We start from the raw sequence: 27,255 nt of genomic DNA, 5'->3' as shown, positions 1-27,255 counted from the left end.
GATAATTTATATAAAATATTGCCAAAAATATGAAATTGATCGTTTACATTTGCATTACAGTTTAATTTCTTCCATGTTATTAACAATCAACTTTTTATACATTTTTGTACGGAAAATATACATTATTATTATATGTAGATGATTTATTATAAGCTATTAAGGTCTACATAAATGCGACTGATACTATGTTAGAAACAAAAATGTATTATAATTTACTTTTTTGTGATCATCTACAATGTATGTGTACTAGACATTACTCACAATGGAAAAATGTACTTAAACTTTTAACATTTAATTATTTTTCCTTCATGAGCGAGAAAAGTATTTAATCTTTGCCAATTGTTTCCTTATTTCAATAGCATTAATAAGTGTTTGAACGATTGATGCTATAGCACCAAATTGAGTTAAATACAAGTAGAAGGGGGTTCAGTTTACTAATGGTTTTTCCACCTCGATAGGTATATAAATCTGTTGTCCGAAACCAAGCTTAGTACACGATATACTTTCTCTACGGACAGATTACTATTGCTTGGTAGTTGTCACAGTAACAAATTGTCTAATTTGTCGTACTTGTACTTTAATCATTGACAATATAAGTCACATTTAGAAATCTTACATGAACGGACACGCTAAGGACCACCTTGAAAACACGATTGACCATATAACAAATGGTGGTAAGTTTTTGACCGGAGAACATTGTACTATTATCGATTCACTGAACTCTATAATGATTTTTTTTTTAAATTTAATCAAATATTACTCCCGTTACGATAAGAAAATATATTTTACTGTTTTTGTGATGTTAGAAAATTGCACATGTTAACCAATATTAATGCAATTTATATCGTAAACAAAGATCGTTGTATCGCGAATCTAATAGAGTTCAATTCTTCGTTAAGTTAGAAACAATTGATAAGTGGAGTCATACAATGTCTATATGTTAATTGCAATTATTAGCAATATAACGAGTTACGTGGTAGTTCAAGGCATATTCTAATTTGTTTGATCAGTAGAGCGGAACGCATGCATCTCCGTGTCACACCGTTCCATATTTATTGCAATTTCTTTTTAGTATACGTCTCGATATCGTACTAATGTAGACTTATGTGGCAATCATATTGAATGTCAACGAAACGATATCGAGTGTCTTCTAGGTAAGATACAACATGCAATAGAGTAGAAAACTCGGATACCGTATAGAGTTTATGGTTATTATGGTACTTTATACACAAAATGCGGATTTCAATTATTTATTTATTTTCTTTTTACAAAGGGAGCAGTGAAATACTGACGAGGATTTAAATATGCCTACAAGAGTATTACATACTAAAGCAATTTAAATCGTTTATGAAATTATCGTTCGTAAAATTAAATAAGCCTATGGATATAACTATACGTGATTAAATTATTTTTGTAGACCATCTAGAAGTCAATTCAATGTAATATCGTACTGTTTCACATTATTGGTAACCGAATGCGTGATTATAAAAATAATTATGTCGTAATTATTTTTGTTTTTGTACGAAAAAACTTGTTATCTAAGTCGGATGTCTTCAGTTTTCATGGCCATGTAAAAATGCGTCTTTGATCATTCGGAGTATATAGAGCCATTCCTCGAGCATGTATCATCGCATGCTTCTATGGCATTGATTTACTCCCGTTGTTACATGAGAACGGCCTCGAATTCTTTGCCAATATACTTTAGTTTTCAACGTGATCGCCTTTCCTTCAGTTTTTCTCCGTTTTCAAGCGAACTATACCGATGCAAAAACTTCGTCGCGCTCGTTAAGTGGCATGCCAACGTCAAATAAAATCAAGACGGTCTCACGAGTGTTCCCTCTCACGGATTTATCGGATAACATTGAACGTGAGATTTTGTTCTCGCGTATGTTCGACGCGATCGATAAATATCGAATACTTCACGATATATCCGGGAGAAGTTTCGTATCGATTGCAAGTAGTGTAGGTCAGTTAAACTCGGACGAGTTTCAGTAGTGCAACTATGAATACGGACGAGATCCCCATCGATGGTAGCTTTGCGCACTTTTGTTTAGTTTGATAGATACATTAACGTGCAACGGAAAGTGACCACGATTCAATAGTCCATTCTTTCTTATAGATCGCATAGATAAGACAAAGGGTTTGCATTGGTATACTGATCTATTATCTCGCAGCATAAAGGCTTGTTTAAAGTTTCCTTTTTTATACTCTAATTACACAAATCCGTTTGAAATACGACTCATTGTTACGGCGACTTATTGCTCTAGTTACTAGTTTTGAAGAAAGAAATGAGTAGAAGTGCACAAACGGAATAAAAGCACAACACGTACAACATGTACAAGAGTACACTCCGTAACGAAAAGTAATCTGAAGTAATAAGATGAAAGATTTCTTAATTTATTATTACGTGGTACAATATGGTGTATCGTAACTTCACTCGTTCAACTCTACCTTCAAAGTCCCTTGCAGTCTAATAACGTACCTGGAATATCACGACAGCTTTATTGACGTTCAAACTTAATTACTGAAACAGGGAATGGCCAGTTGAACGCCGCCATCATCGCTTTAATCATTGCCGTTACTAATTACCCATAACAACAGTACTTATAATGGAATACCAATATCGTGTTACGCGGGCTGTTTCCAAGGACGGCGCGTATTTCTCGAAAACACATTAAATATTGTACGCGTTCTCACATTTTTTATACGCTTGAGAATTTTTTTTACAACCGTAAAGAAGTAGCTCATATACGATCGTTGCGATCTGGTCGGATGAAAGTAACGGTGATGATTTATTCCTTTTGCAATTCTCCGGGAGAATTTACTGGAAAAACAAGTACTTTTTTCGTTTCGAAAATTCTTTCCTCCTCGGACCAATGTTTAACTGACTCATTAAACGTATACTTGGAAAACCGTGCGCGCAAATTGCATTAAAAAGTCTTGCGAATAGAAGGAAAAGGGAAGCGTCCGGGGAACCGGTCTCTTGGAAATCACGGTGACGCAGATTCTGACTCGCACGTTCTGAAAACCCGACGTGGTTGGATTTTCTGCATCTTCCGGTTACACGAGCACGTCGACAATCTCCTGGATTTTCATTCTTAACGGATCAATCGTTGCGAATTTGATTTGACACCCTGGTGTTTATTTACAATAGACGACCATTGAGCTAGACAACAGAGAATCTTTACGTATTCAATTTACTTATCTTTGATTCAACGGCCACTTGAAGCGCTCTCTACGTCACAGTATTGTCATTGATTCCTACACGATACTTAATTTTTTTGTCGATACGTAATTATAAATCGTAATTGTATTAAACAACGACAAGCATCCGGCACGCTAAAAACGTTAACCGTGCCGTGTCGACCTCGCGCCCCAGATACCCGAACGCTTTCCGCCAATCGAGGTGCTGCTTGTCACTCGAGAACTATACGTCCCGTGGTGCACGATCCGGACAATGCTGGGTATTTCCCTCTCGAACACTGTAGCGGGAGGATCGCGCTTGGAGGGAGGAGGTTTCACTCTCCCATGTCACTCTCACCGTGCGCATGCATTCCCCCGTTATATACCGAAAGATACGCGACGTTCTGCTGGTCAGTCGTGAAAACTTGCTTTTCGGGGGCCGTGTGTCGTGTCTCGGCGCAACCTACGGTCACTGTTTCTAGATAAAGAGACCGAAGAGAAGAAAAAAAAAAGGAGGAATCGTCGACCGAAGAGAGGCAGAAACGACCGAGACAGCGAGAGACAAAAGCGGAGAGAGACGGAGACGGAAGAAGCTATAGGGGACATTCGCACTCTCCACGGTTCCGTCGGTTCAGTTACACTGCGTCACTCGGTCGAGTGACTTCGCGGCCCTTCTTTCTTTCGGACTCGTTAACCGGTCTCTCTCTCTCTTTTTCTCTCTCTCCCTTTTTTTCATTTTTCTCTCATCCTTCCCCTGTACCGTCGCGTCGCGGTGCTTGCCACTCTTTCCGTTACGGGAGAGGTTCGACACTTTTGCTCCTACGAGCTCGCACGAATACGTCTTGCGAAAAGACGTGAGATAAAAGTACAATTACCGACCGAAGTTAACGATTCCTGTCTCCGTGGGTGCCAGACACGGATCTCCGAAGGTGCACGTGAATCAAGTGATTGAACCCGACTGAGAGTAAGTTGCATCAGTTTGACGCTCGAGCCCCGGATTCGCTGAAACGTTCCGAGCGCTACATGCGTATTATTCGCGGATCACGTGGTAGAGGCGTCGATCGTAACGCACTTTCGAACGAATCCGTATCGCGAGCCGTGTGTAGGAGCGTTCGCGTCGCGATTGTTTGTTTTCTTTTCGTTTCTTTTGGCGCCGCTTCGTCGCTACGTTCCAACGAACGATGTGCAGTTCGGGCCATTCGAACCCGTTGGCTACTACTTGCGCGCCGTTCCAAGAGCGCATTCGGCTCGTTTGAACGTAGAACTGTGCGCGCGGGATTTCCGCGGCGGGCAAAGCGACGCGAACGAATCGAATATCGGCGAATGGTTCGAGAAAACGTTTGAGTAACGCGTTAGTTTTCGTTAGACAATTTTTGTCGTTTTCCTTAAGCGCCTCGAATCTCAATTTTATCAGACCGGGGTGATCGGATTTAGAAGCGGTCGAGCGAAGTCTGGTCGGTGGCGAGGAGGTGGGCCGCAGTCAGTCATGAACGGGATATCCAGCCAATGCGCAAAAATTAAGGACCCGAGCATATACGACGGCGAGGATGACCGCGCGATGATGATCAAAAAACCCGGGCCAATGAGAACCGTTTCCTGGACGGAGAACGTCGAGGAAAGCAGCCTCGATGTGCCGGGGACGCTCAAGAGTCCGCGAACCTCGACCACGCCAGGTATCCCATTGATTGTGCAATTCTCGGCTGATATAACGTAAATCCCGGTACAACGTCTCGAGCGAACCGTTTCGTTCCGCATTAATGATTAATCGTCCAACGTTGCGCTACGAAGTAGCGTTGTTCGTCGTAGGTCGGTACAGGTACGTTGCAACGTGTTTCTTTCGGGTTATCGGTCCAGTGGTATTTGTCTTTCGCGTTAGAATGGACGAATAAGATCGATGGTTTCGATATCAATCACCAGATGACAACAGGTGTCTATTTACATAAGTGATCCCGAAGTACACGGTGATTCTTGCACTTGACGAACTCGCAACACGCGTGTCTCTCCGTTTCGCGTTAACGATCAAACGATTCTCTTCGGTTTTGGCAAATATTCCTTCGATTAGAAATTACTATTTCCGCGTGTTGTACGCAAACACCCCCCTAGGCTTGTACGCAGACCACGCGTATTCGAAATCGATCGTCTCGAAAAAGAAAGTTCGTAGAAATGCATTCTATTTTACATTTTTAATTTGTTTTCGGAGGAAGAATCGTCCACTTTCTTGGGGTTTAGATCATAGAATCTAAGGACAATTCACCATCGGAGTGTTTTCCTTGTTGTCTCGAATTCAGATTGATCGGTAACCATTTATTTTGATCGATGTATCGTACACATTCAATTTTTAACGAATTAATAATAAATCAACCTTTATCTATCCGTCGTTTCAAGAGCACGATAAAAAATGGTTCGAGTGTAAGGGAGTTCAATATTCTTTACCATTTTTATCTTAGCGTGGGGTGTATGTACCTTATCGGCGAATGCAAATTACTCGACGTTACCGTGTTTTTTTTTCTTTCTTTCTTTCATTCGTTACCTATACGTTTATTGAGATTAGCGTGGAACTTGGTCCGAATCGAGAGGTTTCCGTGTGAAATTCGGTATCGTTTGAGCGTCACGCGTTACAATAAAGTTCCGCTCGCATTATTCGTCACTCTCATTGTTCTTACGAATGGAAGCTCGTGACAGTGTCGCGTCTCCCGTGCGCATTTCACCGATTTTTAATTTAATCTCGTACAACGTTGCTATCGTTGATCAAAGTCCGCGGCCCGTGAAAAAGATTTGGAGAGCACTCGCCATAGTTCTCGTTTCCGGGTCAATCGTACCAGCTGATCATAAAATGATAAAAAGCCGTGGGAACTGTTGGGTGGAACAGTTATGATCGTACGTAACGCGTAACTGTAACGTTACGAATGTACAATCGTCGTACCATGACTATCGACTTTCTGTGGGAGAACGCCTTTTATTTCGGGGGGTGGGGGAAAAAATAATTAAATATTCGAGAAGGTGCTCCCCTACCTCAACCCCTATAAAAATCGGCACGATGCATCTTTCTCGATAGAGGAACGATAACGACTAATCGTTTCTTTGCCACACTTTTCCCTCGAATTAACCGATACGATTTCAAAGAACGAACCATAGAAATTTATTTGAACCGATTCCCGGTGGAATTCTTCCAAATGTTTGCGAACGTCTGAGAAAATATTTTCCCAAAACTAACGATGAAAATAATACATTTACATTAATATCGATCCTTGAATGCATCGTTCTTTTTTTTTTTCGAAAGTTGCAAATAAAATTGAGAAAAATTAGTAGACGTTGGTAGATGATGAATTAAAATTGATAAAAATGTGTCGTAGAAGGACATATGTTTGGATAATAGGACAATCAGTTTTCCGATATCAAACCTCGTTTATTCGAACAGAAACGAAGAGAAAAGTGTCCTGTACAGGACATGTTTTATACGACAATTTTTACTTATCTTAACGTTTAGACTTATTCTCCGTAGTACGGACTTGTATTTCTGAAATACCGTGTACACGAGGAGAACATAATCTCGTCAACAGAGAATTTTTATAGTAGACGAAACGATAAAAATCTTTTCGTGCCGCGTTAACTAGCATTTTTTCCATACTGAATCCATTTTCTTCACTGAAAGAATGCCGGTGAATGGTCAGCTATTCCATTTATGAAAATGCAACATCACAGGGGCAGATACTCGATAATACTTTAAAATATTTACGATTAAAGTATCACTTTCCCCGTAGACAACGATAGGTTTTTGTATTCCTCGTGTACCTGCGAACGATACGTTCCATTTTCGTATTCTTGGAACTTTTCTTTGGATTTTCGCGTCATTTTTTCCTATTATTGCATCTTCACGATATGCAAGAGGAACACGATCCTTTCATTTTCCGTTAACAGAGAATTTTTAAGGTACACGAAACGTTGAAAATCCTTTCGTGCATCTAACGTTCTTTATTAACGAAGACTCCACGATTCGAAGTAATACGAAAATAATGAATAAAGAAATTGCATTGGAGGCCACGTTTTCGAAAAAATTCCATTCGAAAGTCTATCCAGTAGATACGCGTGCACTTAAACGATAACTAGTATTATAGATTTCGTTACAGAATCGTTAATGAATCTAATACTCCCGATGGAAAAATTACATCTTTTTACATCTCCTCGTCGGCGTATTATGTCGCTTGTTCGATAGTAACCGACCGGTCGATGTCTGTAACGTAAACGATAATCCTTCGTCGTGTTTCGAACACTTTCTCTGTCTTCTTTTTACACGACTCAAGACACGAATTAAGTCCCTTTCCGTAATTTTTTACTTTTCTCTCGAAACACATCGAATATAGGAAACTTCAAAAGCGCGATTACTTCTAAACTACTAGTTCCAAGGTACCCCGAGGTACGTTCATACGAGTAGGAAAAGAGTGCATCTATCGATGCACTTAGAATCATAGGGTACGATACAAGGAATAGGTGCAGTCGAATTCTTCGAAAGGCGTTAATGGATAAAATTGAATCGAACTAATACCCGAACACGCTTCGTTCTAAACCGTCGAAGCTCACCCGGTGACGTTTCTTTCTATTTACGAGAGTTTCGGAGATAATCGTGTAACTCGTCGTCTTCGTTGCGTGGGACACCTCTCGTTACCAAGTCTGTTCGATCTTCGTTGGAAAGGTACAGTTCTCGAAATATTCGCGTCCCACGCCGTGGCCAGTTTTTCAATTGCTAATCAACCGAGTGGGCGGACCCCACTAATTGTTTCGAACAATGTGCCGATCGGGTCATGGTCGTTGGACGATCCACGGAACTGAAACACTCACGGGGCAGAGTGTGTATCGTCGCAAACGTCGTTACTCGATCGAGTTACGCGATACGGTTCGTTAGCTAGGCGATGTCTTAACTTAGTTTTCCAACTGTGAATACGTCAGTTCCACTGTCGGATACCGATCCTTACGCTTCCGTGAATAAAATCCGCGCTGAAGTCTCTCGCCACTGGTAGATTGCCGCGCCCGCCTGTTCGCGCTTCCGTCGCAAATGGAGCGTTATACAAGCGATAAATCATATCTAGCGATGGAAATCACGGTGTTCACGTCGCTGTAACCGTGCCTCACCGCCTTTAATCGTTATGCAACAAGTTCGGCAAACGCTAGAGCGAAACCGCGCCGCGCACTATTCGAAAACGATCGTTTTTTTTTTTTCAATTGAAACGAACGTAACATTGAAGTTCTTTCATCATTTTCGACCGATGGTATATCCATCGGTTACTTAAGACTCGCTGTTTTCGATAAGAATAATCGCCCGTAAATATTGCACAAAGGCTGACAAATTTTTATTATTAAACTCGTCTCGTTGCAAACAGTTACATTTCTGCAACGATTTCACGCGAGTACGCGTATTTTCACCTTATCGTTGACCAAATTGCCAATTTCATTGTCTCTGGTTCACGTGATCGCGATTACTCTAGAACGTTGTGGAATTATTTTATTTGCAAATAGGTTTCCGTTTCACCTCGGACCCTTTGAGGTGTGGCCTTTGCACCGAAGTCGATGAAAAAATAAATTGAATCGTGTACAAAAGAGGTCGTGGAAACGTGTCTTCCGGTATTTCTGCCGGAAGGGGAAGATACGGACGAAGAATTTTTGAACTCTTTAACCGAGTCATTTGTTTCTTCTCTCTTTTTTTTTTTGTTCTCTCAGCTGTACGTAACGTCGACCAAAACGTGTATCCTCGGATTGAAATGGTTACGTTACTTACAATTTCACTTCTTTGGTGAATAGAACTAACAAAGAAAGGAATCGTATCGATGAAATTGTATCGGAAGATATCCACATATACGTTCGAACTGCACGAAATGAAAAATAAGAGATAAATATATAATTTTAGTGGCGAAAGGTTTTCTCTTTCCACTTTTTACACTCGAACTGCCCAACCGCGAATCGTCTCGATCTCGATCGATTAATCCCTTGTTATACCCGATAACGGATCGCGATTAAAATTACAAAAGGGTTGGTATTTTGGAAAATGTCCTCTAAAAATTATAAAATCCCTCGACCGCGTTAACTTCGTTTCGAAATACAATACAAAGGGAAAATGTGAAATAAAGATGTAACCTTTACCGTATTTTCTTAAAAATTGTAACTCTCTTCGTATCAGTTTGTTTTTTTTTTTGTTTTTCGTTTCTTTTTCGAGATATTTGAATACAAAGTTTCCAAACGAACATTTTGCATCGCGAGGACACGACAAGTAGGAAAAGATTCGAGAAACGCATCAGAGTTGGGAGTCATTAAAACGTTTACGGTGATCGTGAATGGAAACGCTGCGCGCTTTGTGAATAAATTATGCCTACCCAGCGCCTTGAAAGATGAAACGAAAAAGTGAAATTGATTCGAAGAATTCGCAACGAGCTTCAAGCCGCCGTTCTATTGTTCGAGCGTTAAATTTCGTTATTTCGAACGGTACGTGAAACTGTTTCTCATAATAGCTGCAAGGTTCGAAGAAATACATACACGATACGGTGAGAATAATTTTTGGTCAGACGGGGGCACAGAGGAGATCCAGAGGTCGAGTTTGTTTTTTTCGAACGAAACGACCAAATTTCTATACCGAATTTCGATACAACAGCGAATCTTAAATATCAAACTACCAGAGTACAGTTCCTTTAGAATCGATCGTTTTTAAGAACGAAGTCGAGTGTCTTAAAAACGATCAGTTTTAGGACAACTGTGAGTACTTCGTTACTTTTACATTCCAAATTCGTTCTTCCATGGAAATCGAGCATTAGAAATTGATTGTTCCGTTTGAAAGAAGAAATTCAAGCTCGGTTCACAGGTTTTGCACCTGTAGAAGAATCGCTCTCACCGTGTTCTGCAATTCTTCGAATTCTGCAATTTTTATCAGTGACATTTCTTACGCATCGTTCGAACCAATAATGATATTTGGGTTAGGTCGCGTTTTGTTCGCGCATTCGTTAAAAGACGAGAAAAAAGTGTACACCGGGGGCTGGACTGGATCCTCAGCGACTCTTTTTTCCATAACAAAACGTGAAAAGGTGCTCGATTTTCGTTACCACACGCAGTCGGATCTGTTTGTTGTGAACCTTCTGTCATCGCGGGTCACCGCGAGTGATAACGACATTCTCGATAGTCTATATATACGTCTCGTTCGGAATTGAAAATATGGAGATTTACACAACCGTTCCAGACGGCAATCGTGTTTCCGCGTGGACGTATCACAACGGATCGATGATAGTAAATAAAGCGTTTACTATCCATCGGTGATCCGAATGGTTAAATATATCCGGATAATTCGGACAATTGTCATATGCTCCAATTATTGTCCAATGAGCAGAGCCGAAAAAAGAAAAAGAAAAGAAAAACAAAAGCACGTGTGCGATACCAACTTGAATTTTTCGCGATTCGTCGATTATTGTTCGTAAATTTCCTCTTACCTGTATTTCGAATCATTTTAAAAAAAAAAAGGACAAACGTGAAAGCAATGAACGAAGACAATGTCGATGGAATTGACAGCAAGACGAAGATGAGTGGGTGTTTTGAATCACGAAACATAGATACGAGTAGTATTTTTACGCGATGTTCAATTAATGTTCCTGAATGTTACTTCTATTTTCGTTCTTATCGAACGATATAGTGTAATAGTCGTGCTTTACAAGTGAGTATCGCAAAAACAATTGTCGTCCGTTACGGTTCGATGTATTGACGATGATTAATAATCATGTTTTCATGGGAATCACTCGGAGAACATATCCAGAATCTACTCTATAAATAACTATATCGATACTATTATATTAACTATATTATTCTACTTGTGAGCACGTACATTCTGCTCAATGTACGTTTAACGTATTTGTTCAAACTTCTACACATCGCGATAACATACGTTAAAAAAGACACAGATCGCGTCTCGTCGTCTTGAAGATCATTTGCAATCGTTCGTGATGAGTTTCATTTGTCCACTAGTTTGCGAACAAAATCGAATCCATCGAATTAGGTAGAGCGCACTGCACATGAAAGGTGTGCGATGTATCGGTCCTGTCCGCGCTGAAGAACGACGTAAAGCAATTCATTTTTTCCTTTCGAGAATCAGTGTATGTTGCATCCGGAGCACGTGTAACTTGTCACGCACGTAGAGCACGGTTCGAGTCTTTAAAACGAAGAACGGAGTTCCGTGAATCGACTTTGCGAGCGTCCCGTTTACACAAAGGAGTTATCGTTCATCTTTCTTCCCGCAGGTCATGAGAAATGCATGTTCCACCACGATTTGGAGCTGGATCACAGGCCACCTACGCGCGAAGCGCTGCTCCCGGAAATGTCACGGAGTTACAGGCTACTTTTAAGTTCTCTCGGCGAGGATCCCGACCGACAGGGTCTTTTGAAGACACCGGAACGCGCTGCAAAGGCTATGCTGTTCTTCACGAAGGGCTACGATCAATGTATCGACGGTGAGTCAGTCCTCGCTTTGATAAAATCGAGTCATCCGGTCCGGCCAGTTTTAGTGGATTTTGTCTCATTAACTTCGAACGTTCCTTCCGGCTACGTTGCAAAGTCACTCTGAAACGAACCCTGTAACCGATTTACCATCGTAACAACCATTCCGAGATAAAAGATCCTCGAACGAGTCGAACCTCCTAATTGTAGAGACATTTCTCGATAAGATTAGCTTCGAACCTTTTTTCCAGGTGCGTTGTAAAGTCACTTTGAAACGAATTCTGTAACCGATTTACCATCGTTACAACCATTCCGAGATAAAAGATCCTCGAACGAGTCGAACGTTCTAATTGTAGACACATTTCTCGATAATCTTCACTTCGAACGATAACGGACAATTTTGGGTATTATTTCTTATCTATATATTACAGTATGAGAAAATAGAGTTCCGTAGAGTACGAACGGTACGTTTTATTTGTTTTTAAAGAATAATGGTTTATCTTTTAATTAAATTCTCGAGATAGACATCGTCGATTCGACTGTATGTGCGTCGGTGTAATGAAAAACGTAGTACGTATTTTCTCAACGCGTTTTTGTAAAGTTACAAGAAAATTGTTCGCAACTGTTCGCAAAATTCAATCGCCCCAGGATCGTTATGCTGACTTCACTGGCGAACTTTTTGATGAAATAAATGGAAAGTGTCGATGACTGGGTTAGTGTTGAAATTTGGTGCGCTTATCTTATCTATTTTGATCGGTTACTTCTAGCGTGTTAGAAAAGAAATTCACAGAGAACTACGATGTTCGTGCAAACCTGCGTGTCTTGCAAAGAAATCTGAATACAAATAGATTGGAAAATTACACGATCAGAATTGATGGCTCGATCCTGCTACAACTTTCAGTGTTAACCTTTAAACGCATACGATCGCAGAATTGCAATACATATATTTTTGCTATACATTTTCTCAGCCGTGAAATAATTTTTTCAATATAATTTACAACTTTCAAGAGTAACTGTCCATTTAACGGTTAACTTACGAATGAGAAAAACGATCGTTTCTAAATCGGTTGAAAGATTGCGGTATTAGGAATCACCAAGACGGAAATCGCGTTAAAGGAAACATTACGTGAAAAAGTGTATTTTCAAAGAATCGTTTAATCATGGAATAGAATCGCCGGATCGTGGATAGACGATCATGGAATAGACTCGATCGATAAGTGCTACTAATACCCACGTAGTTTTACAATCTACTTTTTCCGAGAATAGGATTACCTCGATGTATTCGATATGTATCAATCTTGCGACAAACAACAGTGGATACAAATCCATAGAGTATGCGTCGATAACGCGTAAGATTGCGCTCGAATGCACACGTGCACGGTGTTGCTTCTCAAATCGTAATTACGTGTAATTGGCACTGTATTCTACTCAATTGGCTTTGAGTAGAAAGACTGTATACTACCTTAGACTGTACACTACCTTAGACTGTACTACCTTAGACTGTACACTACCTTAGACTGTACACTACCTTAGACTGTATACTATCTTAGACTGTACACTACCTTAAACTGTATACTACCTTAGACTATATTCAATTGGCTCTGAACGTATCCTACGACACGAATTGAAATAAAATAAAATAAATAAATAGATAAATAATTATAAATTTTCTCGCGTTAAAGAATCCGTGGACGATCCCTACGGGTTGTACTCGCGAGCTTAGAAACTATTACATAGGAAACGAGACGGTAGTAAATTTTCTTTAAACGAAAAGTAGCCCGAGGAAATATAAAACCGCGAGTACGAACATAATACACCCGCTCGAGGAAAGTACCGCACTTTTCGTTCTTTCTGTTCCAACCTACTCGAGGATCCGTCACGAGAAGAGAAAGAGGAAGACTTTAAGTACGATTGAGAAAAAAGAGAGTGTAAAGCTCGCGATATAAATGGGGTCTCAGGGACGCACAGCAGCCCGAGAAGAATACCTTTCACCTTTACCGTCCATTTGTCGTGTACAAAATACAAACTGCTTCTGTTCGGAAATAATTACAAGCCCACCCAGCGACTGGAATAAAATAGAATCGACGCAACGCGATTCGTTGAAAAGTTCTCGATCGTGCCACGCTTCCTCGATGTCCTTTCCATACGGAATAATGTACTCGCGGAAAGAATTCCAGTGAATGGATAGGTATTCTGTTTACGAAAATATCCATCGTCGGATATTGAGAGTTTTTTTCAATCTTTATAATTAAATAACGTTCGTAACGATAGGTATCCTCGTCTATGAGTACCATTTTCGTGTTATTGAAACTTTCCCGTTGATTTTCACATTTTCCTACCGTTATGTGTGATTAGACTAACGTAATCCCTTCGTTGTCAACTAACAGAGAATTTTTCTGGTACACGAAACGATAAATGTCCTTTCGTACCGCGCCAACAAACGTTCTTTTCATATGGAATTTGCTTTTTCTCTCACCAATGTATGGTTAGCTAATATCGTCGATAGCTCGAGTGCGTATATCGTCGAGAATCCGTGGAAAGTACGATACAATAGCAACTTCATCCCCCAATCGCTCTAAGTACACCGTAATAAATAGACCGACTCGGTTCTTCGTGATACGAGAAATACGTCGAGCAACAGCTACAGGTGGCGGAGAGACTTTAATTCACTTTGACTTAACCTCCACCCACCGATACCATGGCAGAACTGCCCTCGAGATAAGCCCGGTTAACGGTGGCTCGACTCGACCCACTGAATCTGAAACGAGTCCGGAGCACTTTCCTAGAGAAAGCTCAACCCAACCCTGTGTAACCACCCTCTGGCACTCCCGTGAAACCATTCCCTTCTGACAATTTCTCTTTGCCTCTCGCTGTCGTCGATAAGCTTTTGGTCGAATTCCCACGGGAAATGTACATGAACGATCTCGACCGTCTGTGAAATAATAAAATCGTATCTTTTCTTTTCAACGAAGACTCGGTAATCGATCTCATCCTTCCTAAAAACGAGCCACTTGAAAAAAAAAGAATCGAGCTTTAGTTTCAACGAGGGAAGAAGCTCGATACGCAAAATGGCAAAGAATATTCGGTGAAAAATTGAAGCAAATCCAGGGGAATAATTTTACCAACTTCTCCAAATCTCGTCGCCGCGCTTCGAAATTCTATTTTCAATACTTGGAATTTTAATTCTATCGATTTTGGTGCAAGCCGGGTAACAATTCGGTATACGATAAAGTATTTGTCGGGTGTTATCTATCGAGTTAAAGAATAACGATACGAGTACAGTTCCTTTGATTTTATCGAAATTAACCAAAGGGTGTTAACGATAGAAAAGATGCGTTTTCGTCGCAGATAGAATGCCAGTGTACGACTAAGTAACGATTAAATCAATCGGTATTCAATATTTCGACGAAATCCGTGGACGTTACGCTCTCCCCGCTAGATAGTTCGAATCGTTCGAAGCAAACCCGAACAAAATGGTTCCAAGATGAAGGTAGTAGCGTTCAACAGTGATTACTTGCCCAGACAGTGGAAGATTGAAAACTTCTGTTGGGTTCGCGGTACCCGTATGAAATTGAAAGAGTTGATCGAACCCTGATCGAAAGCCGATCGCGTTAAGCCATTGAGTCGAAAAATTAGATTGCTCGCTTTGAGCACAGGTTCGCAGAGGTGCGATAAATAGAGAAACAGGAAATTGTCCAGACTGTGAATAGGGTGGACGCGTGTAAAAGCGTTCGGTCTTTCGCGAAGTAAGCTTTCGAAACGAATTTCCTCTACGGAAGGTCGAAAATTTATCGACGTTGTTCTCACGTGGATCGGAGAGATTCGAAAGTGTTTTTGTTTTTATTTTTTTTTTGTTTTTTTTTTATTGTTGTTTCTCCGTCTCCTTTTTTCTACGTCGCGATTCATGTCTCGTTGGCGCGTGGAAAAATATAGTCGGTTCGACGTCGACGCGTACACGTTTCATCATTGTCGGTCATTGTGAAGGTGTTTCTTGTTAAGGTTGCCGTGGAAACCGTGGAGAGCACCCTCCATTATACCTACCCACCAACACCTTCCAACCATCGTTTCGTACCTACACGCGCGCTGGTATCGACGCTGTAGTAAGTAGGTCAATATCGAGTAAATCACAGCAAGGATCGCGAGGACCTTAACCCACGCGCAGGATGTTCTTTCGCGGAACAATTTAAACGACAATGCTCGACTATTCTTCCATGTTTACATAGCCAGTGCTTTCCCCAATGCCGTGCATTTTTTCTCTTCACTCAACGTTCACGAAAATCGTCAAATAATTGCAAACGTGATTCCAATAATACTCTCGAACCACGTTGATTGTTATACCAGGTTCTTGTAGATTTTCCTATTTTTCCATCTCGTAAATCGTAACGTTTGTTCACGTTTTCATCCACGTATGGTTTTGGAATTGCAACGTATTTATTTTTCGTGCATACAAATTTTATTGAATCTCTTCAATGTTTCTCGGCCAATATGTACTTATTGCAACGCGTGAAATTACTCTTTGTAATTTTACGTGCATCTTACGAAAAAAAAAAACTATGCATTTAAGGGTTAACTCTTCGGAGGCCTTCCGTACAAATAGGACACATCGAAACGAAGAATCAGAAAAAAATTGAGTATAATTATAATAATATATGCGCACGAGCAAAAGTATGATTGCAGTTTCGCAACCGTGTCGATAAAAAGAACCTACACTTTTCAGGATTCTCGTTTCGTTTTCTTGTCTTTCGCGGTTTGGATATTCGGTTAAAAAATCCGAAAAAGTTCCCCGATGTGTGACTTCGCGATTGGAATTATTTCGGGACGTTACGAAACACCTTGCGCGTTTATGTTTTTATTTACCATCGACGATAAATGGAGACCGTAAACGGTGTCTCTCTCGTAGAAAATACAAAATCGTCGTAAACGTTCGACATTGTGTTTTTTAATTTGCGCGTCGAGTTATTATTCCGATGTTTCACAGAATAGAAATATTGTATCATTTTTTTTTGTTCATTCGTTTGCTCGTCCGTGTACCTACTGATGTCTCTTGATTTTCAGACATAATAAACGACGCCGTGTTCGACGAGGATCACGACGAAATGGTCGTGGTGAAGGACATCGAAATGTTCTCCATGTGCGAGCACCATATGGTACCGTTTTATGGGAAAGTATCGATCGGTTACCTGCCCCGTAAGAAGGTCCTCGGTCTCAGCAAATTAGCCAGGTAATGGGGAATTTACTCTATCGCGAGTCTCCACGGGGGATCGAATTTTTTACTCGAGACGACAACGGTCGGATTAAATCCCGAGAGAAATGGAAATTAATTGGATCTGGCTATTAGCCGGTGCCCAATTAGACCGTTTGATCGGACCTGTCATCGGTTTCGCTGCTTTATCGTGGCGCGATCAATGCTCTCCTTTCGATCGTCCATCACGGATTTATATTTTCCTCGCCATATAGATATTTGCTCCATTGGTAATATATTTACGAAATTATATTAAATCGTAATGTATCGTTTATATACTACATACCTCGTGAATATTCGTTAATTTTTTTCTAAAATGTGTACGTAATTAACGATAGACGCGGAACTCCTTAAGGGGGTACTTACCTGTGTATCGGTGAAAGAAGGTACAGCTTGGAGAAAATATTCGAGAGAAACTATTCCGCGAATTAATTTCATTTTTGTTTCATCAAAAGAGCAATAGATTATTTCGAAGAATTGTTGCACTTGTGTACAAGCTGTACGATCGTACACTGCACGATTTGAGTTTTCCCAATGATCCAATTTGAAAATGGATAGTATGATCTATGACCTGTCGAAGGTCAATTTTTAGATTTAAAAACCGCATTTTTTTTTTATTTCAACACCGGAACCACCGATACCGAACGCATCACTGTTTGTACCAGACAGCGTATCAATCTTCGAAATTGATTCACAAGTACCGTTAGTTGTCTGTTTCGGTAATTGTCCAGGAATATTGCTGGCGAGTAGATCATCGATGATCGAGTAAACTTAAAAAGAGATTCGAAACATGTGAAATTGACCCCTTTGGTAGCTCTGGTGTTAAACTTCGCCGCGAAGCGGCCGTGAGCCGAGTGCAGTCGCGGGGCATATTGATACACCGTGTTTCACAACCTCGAGATAACAAATTGCATCGGCAGTGGTTACGACCTTGATTAAAGGAATATTAATGCCAGAAGAAAAAAATACGACGGCGCTGTTTGCCGATCGTAGGCACGCCGAGCACTTTCACGCACAGTCGTGTCGTTGCGATCGGCGAGCGTTCGTTTGCTCGTCGAACGTAAATCGTTCCTTCGTTGGACTCGCACGCGGGTAGTCATTCGAACGAAAATCTCCCGAATTTAGGGAACTCGGGTCCCCGACTTTGCGACACGACGAACCGGCTGAAAAAAAAAAAGAAGAGAACAAAAATACCGGAGCATTCGCGTCTGTCGCGATAACTACGATTGCGGGTGTTCAGGAGAGCGTACGTTCCCCTTCCGAAATATCGATACGTTTTTTTTACACCCGATTTTGCTACGCGCTCGCAGTTAATAAAAATCACTCGTCCGTTATCGGATCGTTATTTATTTTCGAAAATTAGATAAAACGCAACCACGCTGATTCGTCGTCAACCAGGTCGCGCGCGTCGGTTCAGTTTAATCGCGAGTAATAAGTTCGTATTTTACAATTTGCGGCGATAACACGGTCCGTTGATTTCCATCTAGTTATCGATTCGAGTCACGCGTTCTAGAATATTAGAACAGAAACTTCCGATCCAATTCAATCGATTCATCGTTTCGTCTACCAGTCCTTCTTCCGGGAAGTTTCTCGATGGTTTTGCAAATGTTTGTATCCAATTTTATGAAACGTACGCCCTTCTCCTAGACACTCGTTCGATTGTAAAAGAAGAGTATAACGGTGAAACGGGACGGGTCGAGAAAGACCCGAGGAACGCACCAGGGTTAACGCGATCAGCTCTCTCTCGAGAGAGAGAGAGATTTTCTCGTGACTCGGGTAATCGATACGGAAGCAAAAATGGTTTATCGTCCCACGGTTTATCACGTGGCTTATTCACGAGCGCTCTTCGCGAGCAAGTAGATGGATTCACTATGGTAATTTGTTGTGTCTGTTCTCCGCAGAATCGTGGAGATCTTCAGCCGACGTCTTCAGGTTCAAGAACGTCTCACGAAGCAAATCGCGGTGGCGGTAACGAAAGCTGTGCAACCGGCAGGAGTGGCCGTGATTGTCGAGGGAGTGTAGGTATCCTTCTGCTTTAAACATGATTGCGCATTGGCTGGAAGAAACGTAGCGAGGTCGTGAAACGCATAAAGATCAAACGAGCGCGTAGGGTGTCAACGTTTCGAAAACGATCGATTCTTTTCGGGTACCAAGAGAATACAAAATTTGTAACTCGCAACAGATCGTTACATACGTTGGAAAATCGTTTATTCTCTTTCAATTTTGCCTCACGGAACTTGACACACGATGAATAGTTTATTAAATATCCGCTGGTAGTCCGCGTATACAACAGTTTATTAAAACCGTACAATTTTGGATCGAGCAACCAGGATCGAGTTACCAAGCAAGTCGAGAGCCTTTTCGACGAGGAAAACACACTGGTAGATCCTACTTGAGAAATAGATATCGATGAATAGCTCTAATGTACACCTCGCTATATTTCTCCCACAAATTGCACGCGAACGCCTTAGACGATACGCATATATTCCCGGTGCAGTTCTGTCAACGGTTGAATGCAAAGATCGAATTTACACGGTGACCACACCGGGCATAGTTTAAGATCAAATTCTCACGGGATACGTACGCTCGCGGTACTGCAATTTCCGTGAAAAAAATTCGACGATTCCTCGTGTATCGAATCGTGGTAAAAATATTTCGAAACTCGAGACTCGTGATTAAGATTTAAATTCGGAACTTACGTTCGACACCCGTACAGAAAATCGGAACGAACGACACGATCGTCGAAAAAATGGATACGACTTTCGTAAAATTCGATTCAACGATAAAATCGTAAATACGTAGAATAGATAGGGGTATTGTCGTGCTCGCGAGCGCAGAATTTCGATACACGAAGAATTGGAAGTTCGTTGTTTCGAGCAATTCACGCACGAGCGCCCTCGGTGAGGTCGATTCGTTTTCGAAGAAAAAACGAAAAAGTATCACAGACGAGGGGAGGGCGGACGGTTAAGAGGAGGAGGAGGGGAAACGGCTGAAATCGCGCGTATCGAGCGTTGCGATTTCGCGCCTCCCTCTTCGGTTTCGTTTCAACGCGCACTCGAGGCTTGAGTAACAGTTTTCGCAAGGACTAATCGCACGTAAGAATCCAACCTTGTGCTAATAAGGTGCTATCTCTTGGTAAAGAATTAATGTGCATTCTCTCGGTCGGGGAATGCTACATTCTTGACTTACCGCCGGTATCGGTAATACTGATTACTCGCGTCACGTGTCGCGCGTGACACCGCTACGGAAACCAATCGTATAAATCTTAACGTCGACCTTGCGGAAGGGTGTAACCGCGAACGAATAATACAATTATCGTCGAGAGTGTCCGTGTAATGTTCGTTGATCGTAATTCGCTCTCCGTGATTGTCCTAATCGTTGTCTGAAACTCGTCTGGCCGGGAAAACAGGTTCGAATGGAAGCAAAAAGAAAAGGAAAAAAAAACGGAAAAGAAAAAAAACCAGGTGCGACGTAACCGAAGGCTAGTTTCAGCAACGCCTTAAAAATGTCGAGGGGGGAAAAAAATAATAGTAAACGCGAGATCACGATAATTGGAATGCGTCCTTGATGTTAATCGTCCTCTACCTCTGGCCCTCCGAGCAGGCGTTACCTGGTCGTTTAACAAGCAACCAGCCTTTGTTTAATTGCATCGTGGTACGATCTTCGACTAACGCGCATCAGATAACGGTGCATTCTCGTTAGCGCGGCTCGGTAAAAATTATTCCCACCGCGCTCGTTTGACATGTGTATCGGTGCATGGCGAATTAATTGATCTCGATTCTAACGGCGCGGACCGATTAATTATTCAACGCACGGGCACGGGCACGGGCAGCGACAGACGGAAGAAAAAAATCGGTTCGGTCTTTTACGTGTTCGCAGGCACATGTGCATGGTGATGAGGGGGGTGCAGAAAATAAACAGCAAGACGGTCACGTCGACGATGCTCGGCGTATTCCGGGACGATCCGAAGACCCGCGAGGAATTCCTCAATCTGGTCCACAAGTAAACACGCCCGTTTGTACTTGACTTCCCCGGTAATGCGCAGTTATTATCATCGGCCAATGGGATCACGTGTCCGCGTCGGGCATCCCACCCATCCCATCACGATTCTCATCCCAGCGTTACGCCCCACTGCTACCTCACTGCGTAAAAAAAAAAAAAAAAACAAACAAACAAACAAAGAAAAGAAAAAACAATCGTCCGTAAGGAAATTGATTTCGATGGCGTGCCCTTGTTTAGCAACATTCATCCCCCGCCCTACCCGTTGTTTCGCGAGGAGTAGACACGATCGCACGCCTGGACGTCGCGAACGAAAGAAATATGTATCACGGTCCGGCGACGAGCTGAAGTGGTTCCGAATCCCGCGACAAAACGGGTAAACCAAGGTTGGACGACGTTGTCTGAGACATCTGAGACGGGACGCTCTTGAACTGCTGATCGAATGACATAGAGACAATATATGGTAAGTTAATCGCGGAAACTTCGCGTGAAGTTCTACGAGTAATTCAGATAAGCGAACTCTTGCTTCCGATGAGAAGCGAGAAGAAAAATATACGTCCGCTCCCTGTTCCATGGAGGCGGTTAGAACTTAGCGTGCACGGCTGACGAGAAGTCCCGCGGAAGGAACGCGGGCCTGATTGGTCAGAGTGCGAAGAACACGCCTCGTTTCGCGCGCATTTTCGACCGTAGTGTTTTATCGATCGAGTGGGTCGCGCGTACTATTCGAAGTCGGAAAGATGACGAGGCTGAGGAACGCGGATCCGATTGGTCCCGCGGTGGCTCGGTTCCACCCCCAACCCGTCTATTGGCACTCGTGTCGTCCGAGTAGGCGGAGCTAGCGAGAGACCTCACTTACCTCTATGTTCCCGCCCACGTATTATTTCCAATTCCGAACAGTACGTACGCACTGTTCACGGCTCGTGAAAAGAATAGTGCTATTAGGAGCTGGAAAAAAGACGTGGTTAAGTGATACGGTTCGATTGATCGCGATGGCTTACTCCCGCCTCTACCGTCGCACAATTTCAACCGTAGCGCACCACTATTGGTCGAAAGAGTCGCGTCTATTAACACTACCCAGTGTCGCCTAAGTAGTCAGCGGAGATCCCTATTTCGCGCGTATTTTAAGTGTTACACTGCGTACCGACGTACACGTACTTTAATTCGTACGATTTTTAGAACACGGTCGCTAATTTACGAAAGGATCGGGCAAAATATTAAGACAGCAGAGAATAAATTCCAAAACTACCCCCCGTTAACGCGATTTGTTCGATTGTATAATCGGTATACGAAATCGAACCGTGTTTACATTTTCCGTCGATAATCGACTTTTATCGGGGTGACAATGTTCCCGGCAATCGAGCAACAGCGATTCGAAATCCGTTAAACCGAATCTGTGCTTCTAAAAATTATACAAATTAAATCGCAGACACGTCAATGCAAATTTAAATATATATATATATGTGAGACAATACACGTGTACTGAAAATTACACGTATCCGGAGTACGGATACTTTTAATACACGTTCAGAACAATGGTCTCCGATGGGCAGAACGAATATGGGACCCCCTCTTGCCCATGCGCCGTCCCGTTGGTAAACTTTTCAGCTCCGAACAGTACACGAATCGTTTCGCGAACAGCGAGTCGACGACGCGCGACGCCGCCGTCGCGTCGTCGGTGATCCGACGCTCCTCTCGAAGATACATCGACGACGCTACCGTGCTGCTGGACCAGCCGTAATTATGACCGTTCGATTGTTGCGCTTTTACGAATACTATTATGTAGCGTCGTCGATAGATTCCAGGGAACGCGCGACGATGTCTTTCGTCGGGCGACCGCGTTCTCGCGAACGAAGATAAAAGGTTACAGTATTGCCTCGTTATAGATCGCCGTTCGTGTTTCGTTGTAAGTAATCTCTCTATCCCTTCCACTGCTTTTGTAGTTGCGAGTGCGACGGACTGTGAATAAACCAGATGGCACACGACTGTGATAAATCGTAAAGTTCGCTCGAGTCTTTGGTGACTTTGACAACCAATCTCGTATCACGACGATCTTTAAATTTCGTTAACCGCTACTAGGTCAACGAATCCATTTTCCACTATTTCCACACCTTTTGCCCGTAATAATAAATCCGTGAGTGAATTTCTCGTTGTCCTCTGTTACGAAAACCACGTCCGAATACGGGTTCTCCAAATCCTCGAAACTGCACATCCATCCTTTTTTTTTTTTTTTTTTTTTTTAATTTTAATTCACGGATTCCTTTAGCTGTATAGCTTCTTAATTTACTTCCCTCGCGTTGAATGTGTCGAACGTAGAATTTTTTAAAATTTAAATAACCTTTTCTTTAAAAAAAAAAAAAAAACGATATTTTCATATACCCCTGCGCAATCGAAGCTACCGAAACTCGAGCGATCCGTTATGGTTTCCTACCGTCGTGTGCTATTTCGGTGACTAGAGAAGGACTGCAAAATAGAGGACTGATTCGTTGTAAGTCGTGCCTGTTCCCCATGTGGACGATCTGTAACGAGACGATGCTAGATAAAAAATTTTCCGACGACGATTTTCTCGATCGCCGATAAACACGCTTCTCGGTGAAGAAACTCTCGCGACAATACGTATTTTAGATTCTCTACCGTACAGTGATTACCACCGACGAGCGTCGCGACACGATCGCGTATCGATCGAGAAACTCGCGCGATACTATATAGTTACGGAAGCGAATGTTCTCGTTCCGAAACAAAACGATAACGCTTTCGATTTCGTTAAAGGTTTCGCGCCGGTAAAACGTTCCCAGCCATACGTTTTACAACGCGAAACACTTTTTTATCTTTTGCAACTTCGGTCTGTTGTTCCAACGCGATCATTTTCTTCGCCCCGTTCTTGTCGTTTGTTTAAACGATCGAAGGCTCGAGTTTACGATCGGTGCGAAAGTTGCGACGCGCGATGGTCCCAGCCATAACATCGTGCGACGCGCGATGGTCCCAGCCATAACATCGTGCGACGCGAAGCGGCAAAATTTAAGGACTTGCGCGAGAACGAAAAAATATCACATCGTGCGACGCGCGTTCTCGTCGAATACAATTCATTTTAAATCGAATTGCGCGCACGCGATTCCGTGTAACAATTTTTCGTCTCGCCGATAGAATTTTCGCGACTGTTCCAATTCTATTGAGAAAAGAATAATATAAGCGACAGGTTCGTACATATCTATAACGTGAAGCTTCGTAACGTGTTTTTCTTCTTTTTCTCTTCAGTTTCCCTTTTCTTTTTCTTCTTCTTCTTCTTTTTCTTCTTTCTCGTAACTGTATCGCAGCGCTGAAATTTCAGTTACGTTTCTTAAAACCTTGGAAAGGTAATGTCAAAATCGAAGAAGATGTAACGTTACGTATCTTACTTATTTTTTTACTAATATGCTGCCTATCGACCGATACCCACACGGTCGTAGTCTCAATTTATAAGTTTAATTCGTTAGAGATCGGGTCGGGAAGATCGGTGAATGCGAAACACGTTGCAAAGGGGGTTTAAGGTATTATTTCGAACGCTGTTTAAAAACGAAAAAAGGAAAAAAAAAATAGAAAAAAATAAGTGAACTTTATAGTTTCAGTGACGCGTTCATCGAGCTTCCGCGAAACGTAGAGATACAGGTAACATATGTAGATGTGTCCGAGGCGTCGGGTGCAAGGTACTGGACGATGTTACGCGACCTTTGGTGTAGCTTCCAATTCTATTTTGTATCGTTGAACAATGAAACGAAATCTTAACGTTATTTATAAGAATGAATGTTTCATATTTATAATATTTTTCTGATGATGTTATATAAAGTTATATTTATACTTTCAGTGTCGTGTTCATTTTTTTTCTTGTTCTCTTCGCGCCGATCGACGAAACGCAACGAAGTTCAGGTACGATCGTGCGAGATCGCGAGCTTTTTTCAAGGGATCGGTGTAAACCCATGGAGGAAGGAAAGAAAAGCCTCGAATAGGTTTCTCGTGGTCGCGCGAAACCTGCTCGAGTATTCACGGTGACGCGAACTTTTCCTTTTCTTCGTCGACCGTGACGCGAGGGAACCACCATCGCAACGTCACGCGCGACATTTACCTACGATGACGTGTTCCGCGTGGATCACGAACGTCATCGGGATTCTGCGACCACCGTGCCTATAACCCTACACGACACGAGAAAACAAGACGACAAAGAAGAATCTATTACGACATTCGAGCCATCCATAATAAAATATCATTCTTTCGGTCACGTAAACATCGTGGAAACTATTAACGATTCAACGGCATTTACGAGCGACGGTATTTCCTCGAACGCTTTCGTTAAATCGGCGAATTTAGAAATAATAACGAAGGTTTTGAAAGTCACGATCATTTTTCGTCGATGATTCAAAGAACTGTGCAATAATGTTACAACCGGTCCTTGTAACGTCGGTAATTATACATTCTCTGTTACCTTATCCTTTACCCGAGCACCGAAAGCTTCATTGTTATCGGTAACTTCGAAACATTTCCACAACGGAGCGGTTTTTTTCCCCCAATGGCGATTCTTTTTTCGGTACGCGCAACCACGAGCGCGGTGAAAGGGTTAATTGTCTTTTAACGAAGGAGAAAGTGACCTTGTTAATTGCTGAACCTAGAACCTGGGTGGTATATCGATCTGCTTCGTAACAGGCTGATCATGGACACGTGGCACAGCCAGGTCGTTCGAGACTCGTCCCAGTTCGATCTAACAATTCAAAATCAATGAATTAATTCCAAAAGTCCAAACAAAGAATGTCCATATAGAAAGTATTTTTTGATAATATTGTTAGTAGCGGTTCGACGTGAAGTTGACTAAAAAAACAAATGTACAAAGTAATGGGACACATAAAATGAACGATTTCTACCGATTGAAATTCACATTCTCCGATGGTACTCGTCAAATATTACTGTGAGGTAAAAAAGAGTCGAAAATTTTATGTCCGCCCAGACGAAGTTCGGCCCTGATTTTTTTTCCGCAAAAAACCAGGGGTTGTCACAGGGTCGTTTGAGTATTACTCGCGCGATACTCACGGACGCTACCTTTTACGCTACCGTTTACGCTACTAGAGCGCTGAATGACGCAACCTCTGGCCATCTCGGTCGAAACAACTTCCCTCTTGCGCACTGCGATCGGTTCTTGAGTGAAACTACCGGTGAGTCAGGATCGACCTCGATTCGATACCAATCAGTAAAATAGACGCTCTTTTGTTATTTCGCCGCGAAGGACACGAGCCAACAGGTGTTTAATGGGCATCCGAGCGTAATAGACCGTTGCCATTAAATTTCTTTCGTTTCGTACCCGACTTTTATACCGAGCGAAGCGTAATTTCTCATCTCGATCGTCGATTCTTTTCGTTCCGCTACCGGTTGTTTCTTTTTTTTTTTCTTTTTTTCTTCCTTTACTTAAACCCTTGCGTCAATAACCGAATTACCTTCTTCGTACTTCCGCTGAACAATTTTGCACGTTCACGTCGAAGTGTCGTAAACACCTCTTCTTTGAACAATCATTCCATTAATTTACGTTCGTAGAATGGAAATACACGGAGAAGTTTTTCAATACGACGGCTTCGAAATTATTTGCACGCTTGTTCGATAACCGGGTAACCATACAGTGAAAGCTATAAACGAAAGTATAGGAATATTTTATGCATAAATTATACAGAGTAGAGAATACCTGATTTGAATTTATTTATTAATCTATTTATTACCACGCGACTCGTTCCTCTTGATTCCTCCCTTGTTCGATCATTGTTCTCTCGGCGCTAGTTTGACAAGACGACGGGTAATAATTATCGAAATCACATATTCATTATTTGTATACCATATTTAGCCGATTTCGCAGGAATGTACATCCGTTGTTAGATCCACTGAGCGTTTACACAGTTCTACTAAATTAGAATTCAACATGGTACATACGTCCCGTATAGAAGCTGGTTTATCCAGTTTTTTAAAAATTCTAATTTTATTTATACCGGAGTATCGAAACCTGAAAGAAACGCTCGTAAATTTTCTGTATAACGTGGCTCGGCAGAAGTGGGCCATCCTAAATATCTACTCTATGTTTAACGACACGAAAAATGTTTATATGGCCACAATTGGTTTCGAAGAAGGAATGCCGTGGAAGAACAAATTTCTTCTCATTCTTTTTTCGAGCTTTCTCGAGGCCGTTAATATTTTTTATTAAAAAAAAGAAAAGAATATCTTGGACCGTAGAAGTTTTATACCTGTACTCGGTTATGAGAGACGAAATCCAAATATTTACGCGTTCGAACCGGAACGGGGTGCACAAGGGGTGCAGCACGGATTTGGCGGCAACTCTCAGCGCTTCGACGTTCAAAGAAGAAACGTTC

At 41.9% G+C, this 27,255-nt stretch overlaps 1 protein-coding gene across 5 annotated transcripts; it reads left to right on the top strand.

The window, feature by feature from the left end:
• The first annotated feature begins 499 nt into the window (after nt 1-499).
• Nucleotides 500-24,721, top strand: LOC143151051 (GTP cyclohydrolase 1-like). Of its 5 annotated transcripts, none has more exons than XM_076319799.1 (6): nt 3,567-4,147; nt 4,618-4,856; nt 11,448-11,657; nt 16,699-16,864; nt 18,787-18,903; nt 20,765-24,721. In XM_076319799.1, the coding sequence occupies exons 2-6, from the start codon at nt 4,670-4,672 to the stop codon at nt 20,889-20,891; spliced, it is 807 nt and encodes a 268-aa protein (XP_076175914.1). In that variant the 5' UTR covers nt 3,567-4,147; nt 4,618-4,669; the 3' UTR covers nt 20,892-24,721. The 5 variants fall into 5 exon arrangements, with proteins under 5 accessions (XP_076175916.1, XP_076175914.1, XP_076175913.1 ...); XM_076319798.1 differs by having other exon boundaries at nt 4,574-4,856; XM_076319796.1 differs by having other exon boundaries at nt 3,568-4,147; nt 4,598-4,856.
• The last annotated feature ends 2,534 nt before the right edge of the window (nt 24,722-27,255 follow it).

This window comes from Ptiloglossa arizonensis, chromosome 9 (genome assembly GCF_051014685.1).
Source record: "Ptiloglossa arizonensis isolate GNS036 chromosome 9, iyPtiAriz1_principal, whole genome shotgun sequence".
In the NCBI taxonomy this organism is placed as follows: domain Eukaryota; kingdom Metazoa; phylum Arthropoda; class Insecta; order Hymenoptera; family Colletidae; genus Ptiloglossa; species Ptiloglossa arizonensis.
Note: the sequence above shows the minus strand (reverse complement) of the source record. Positions and strands in the feature narration are given on the sequence as shown.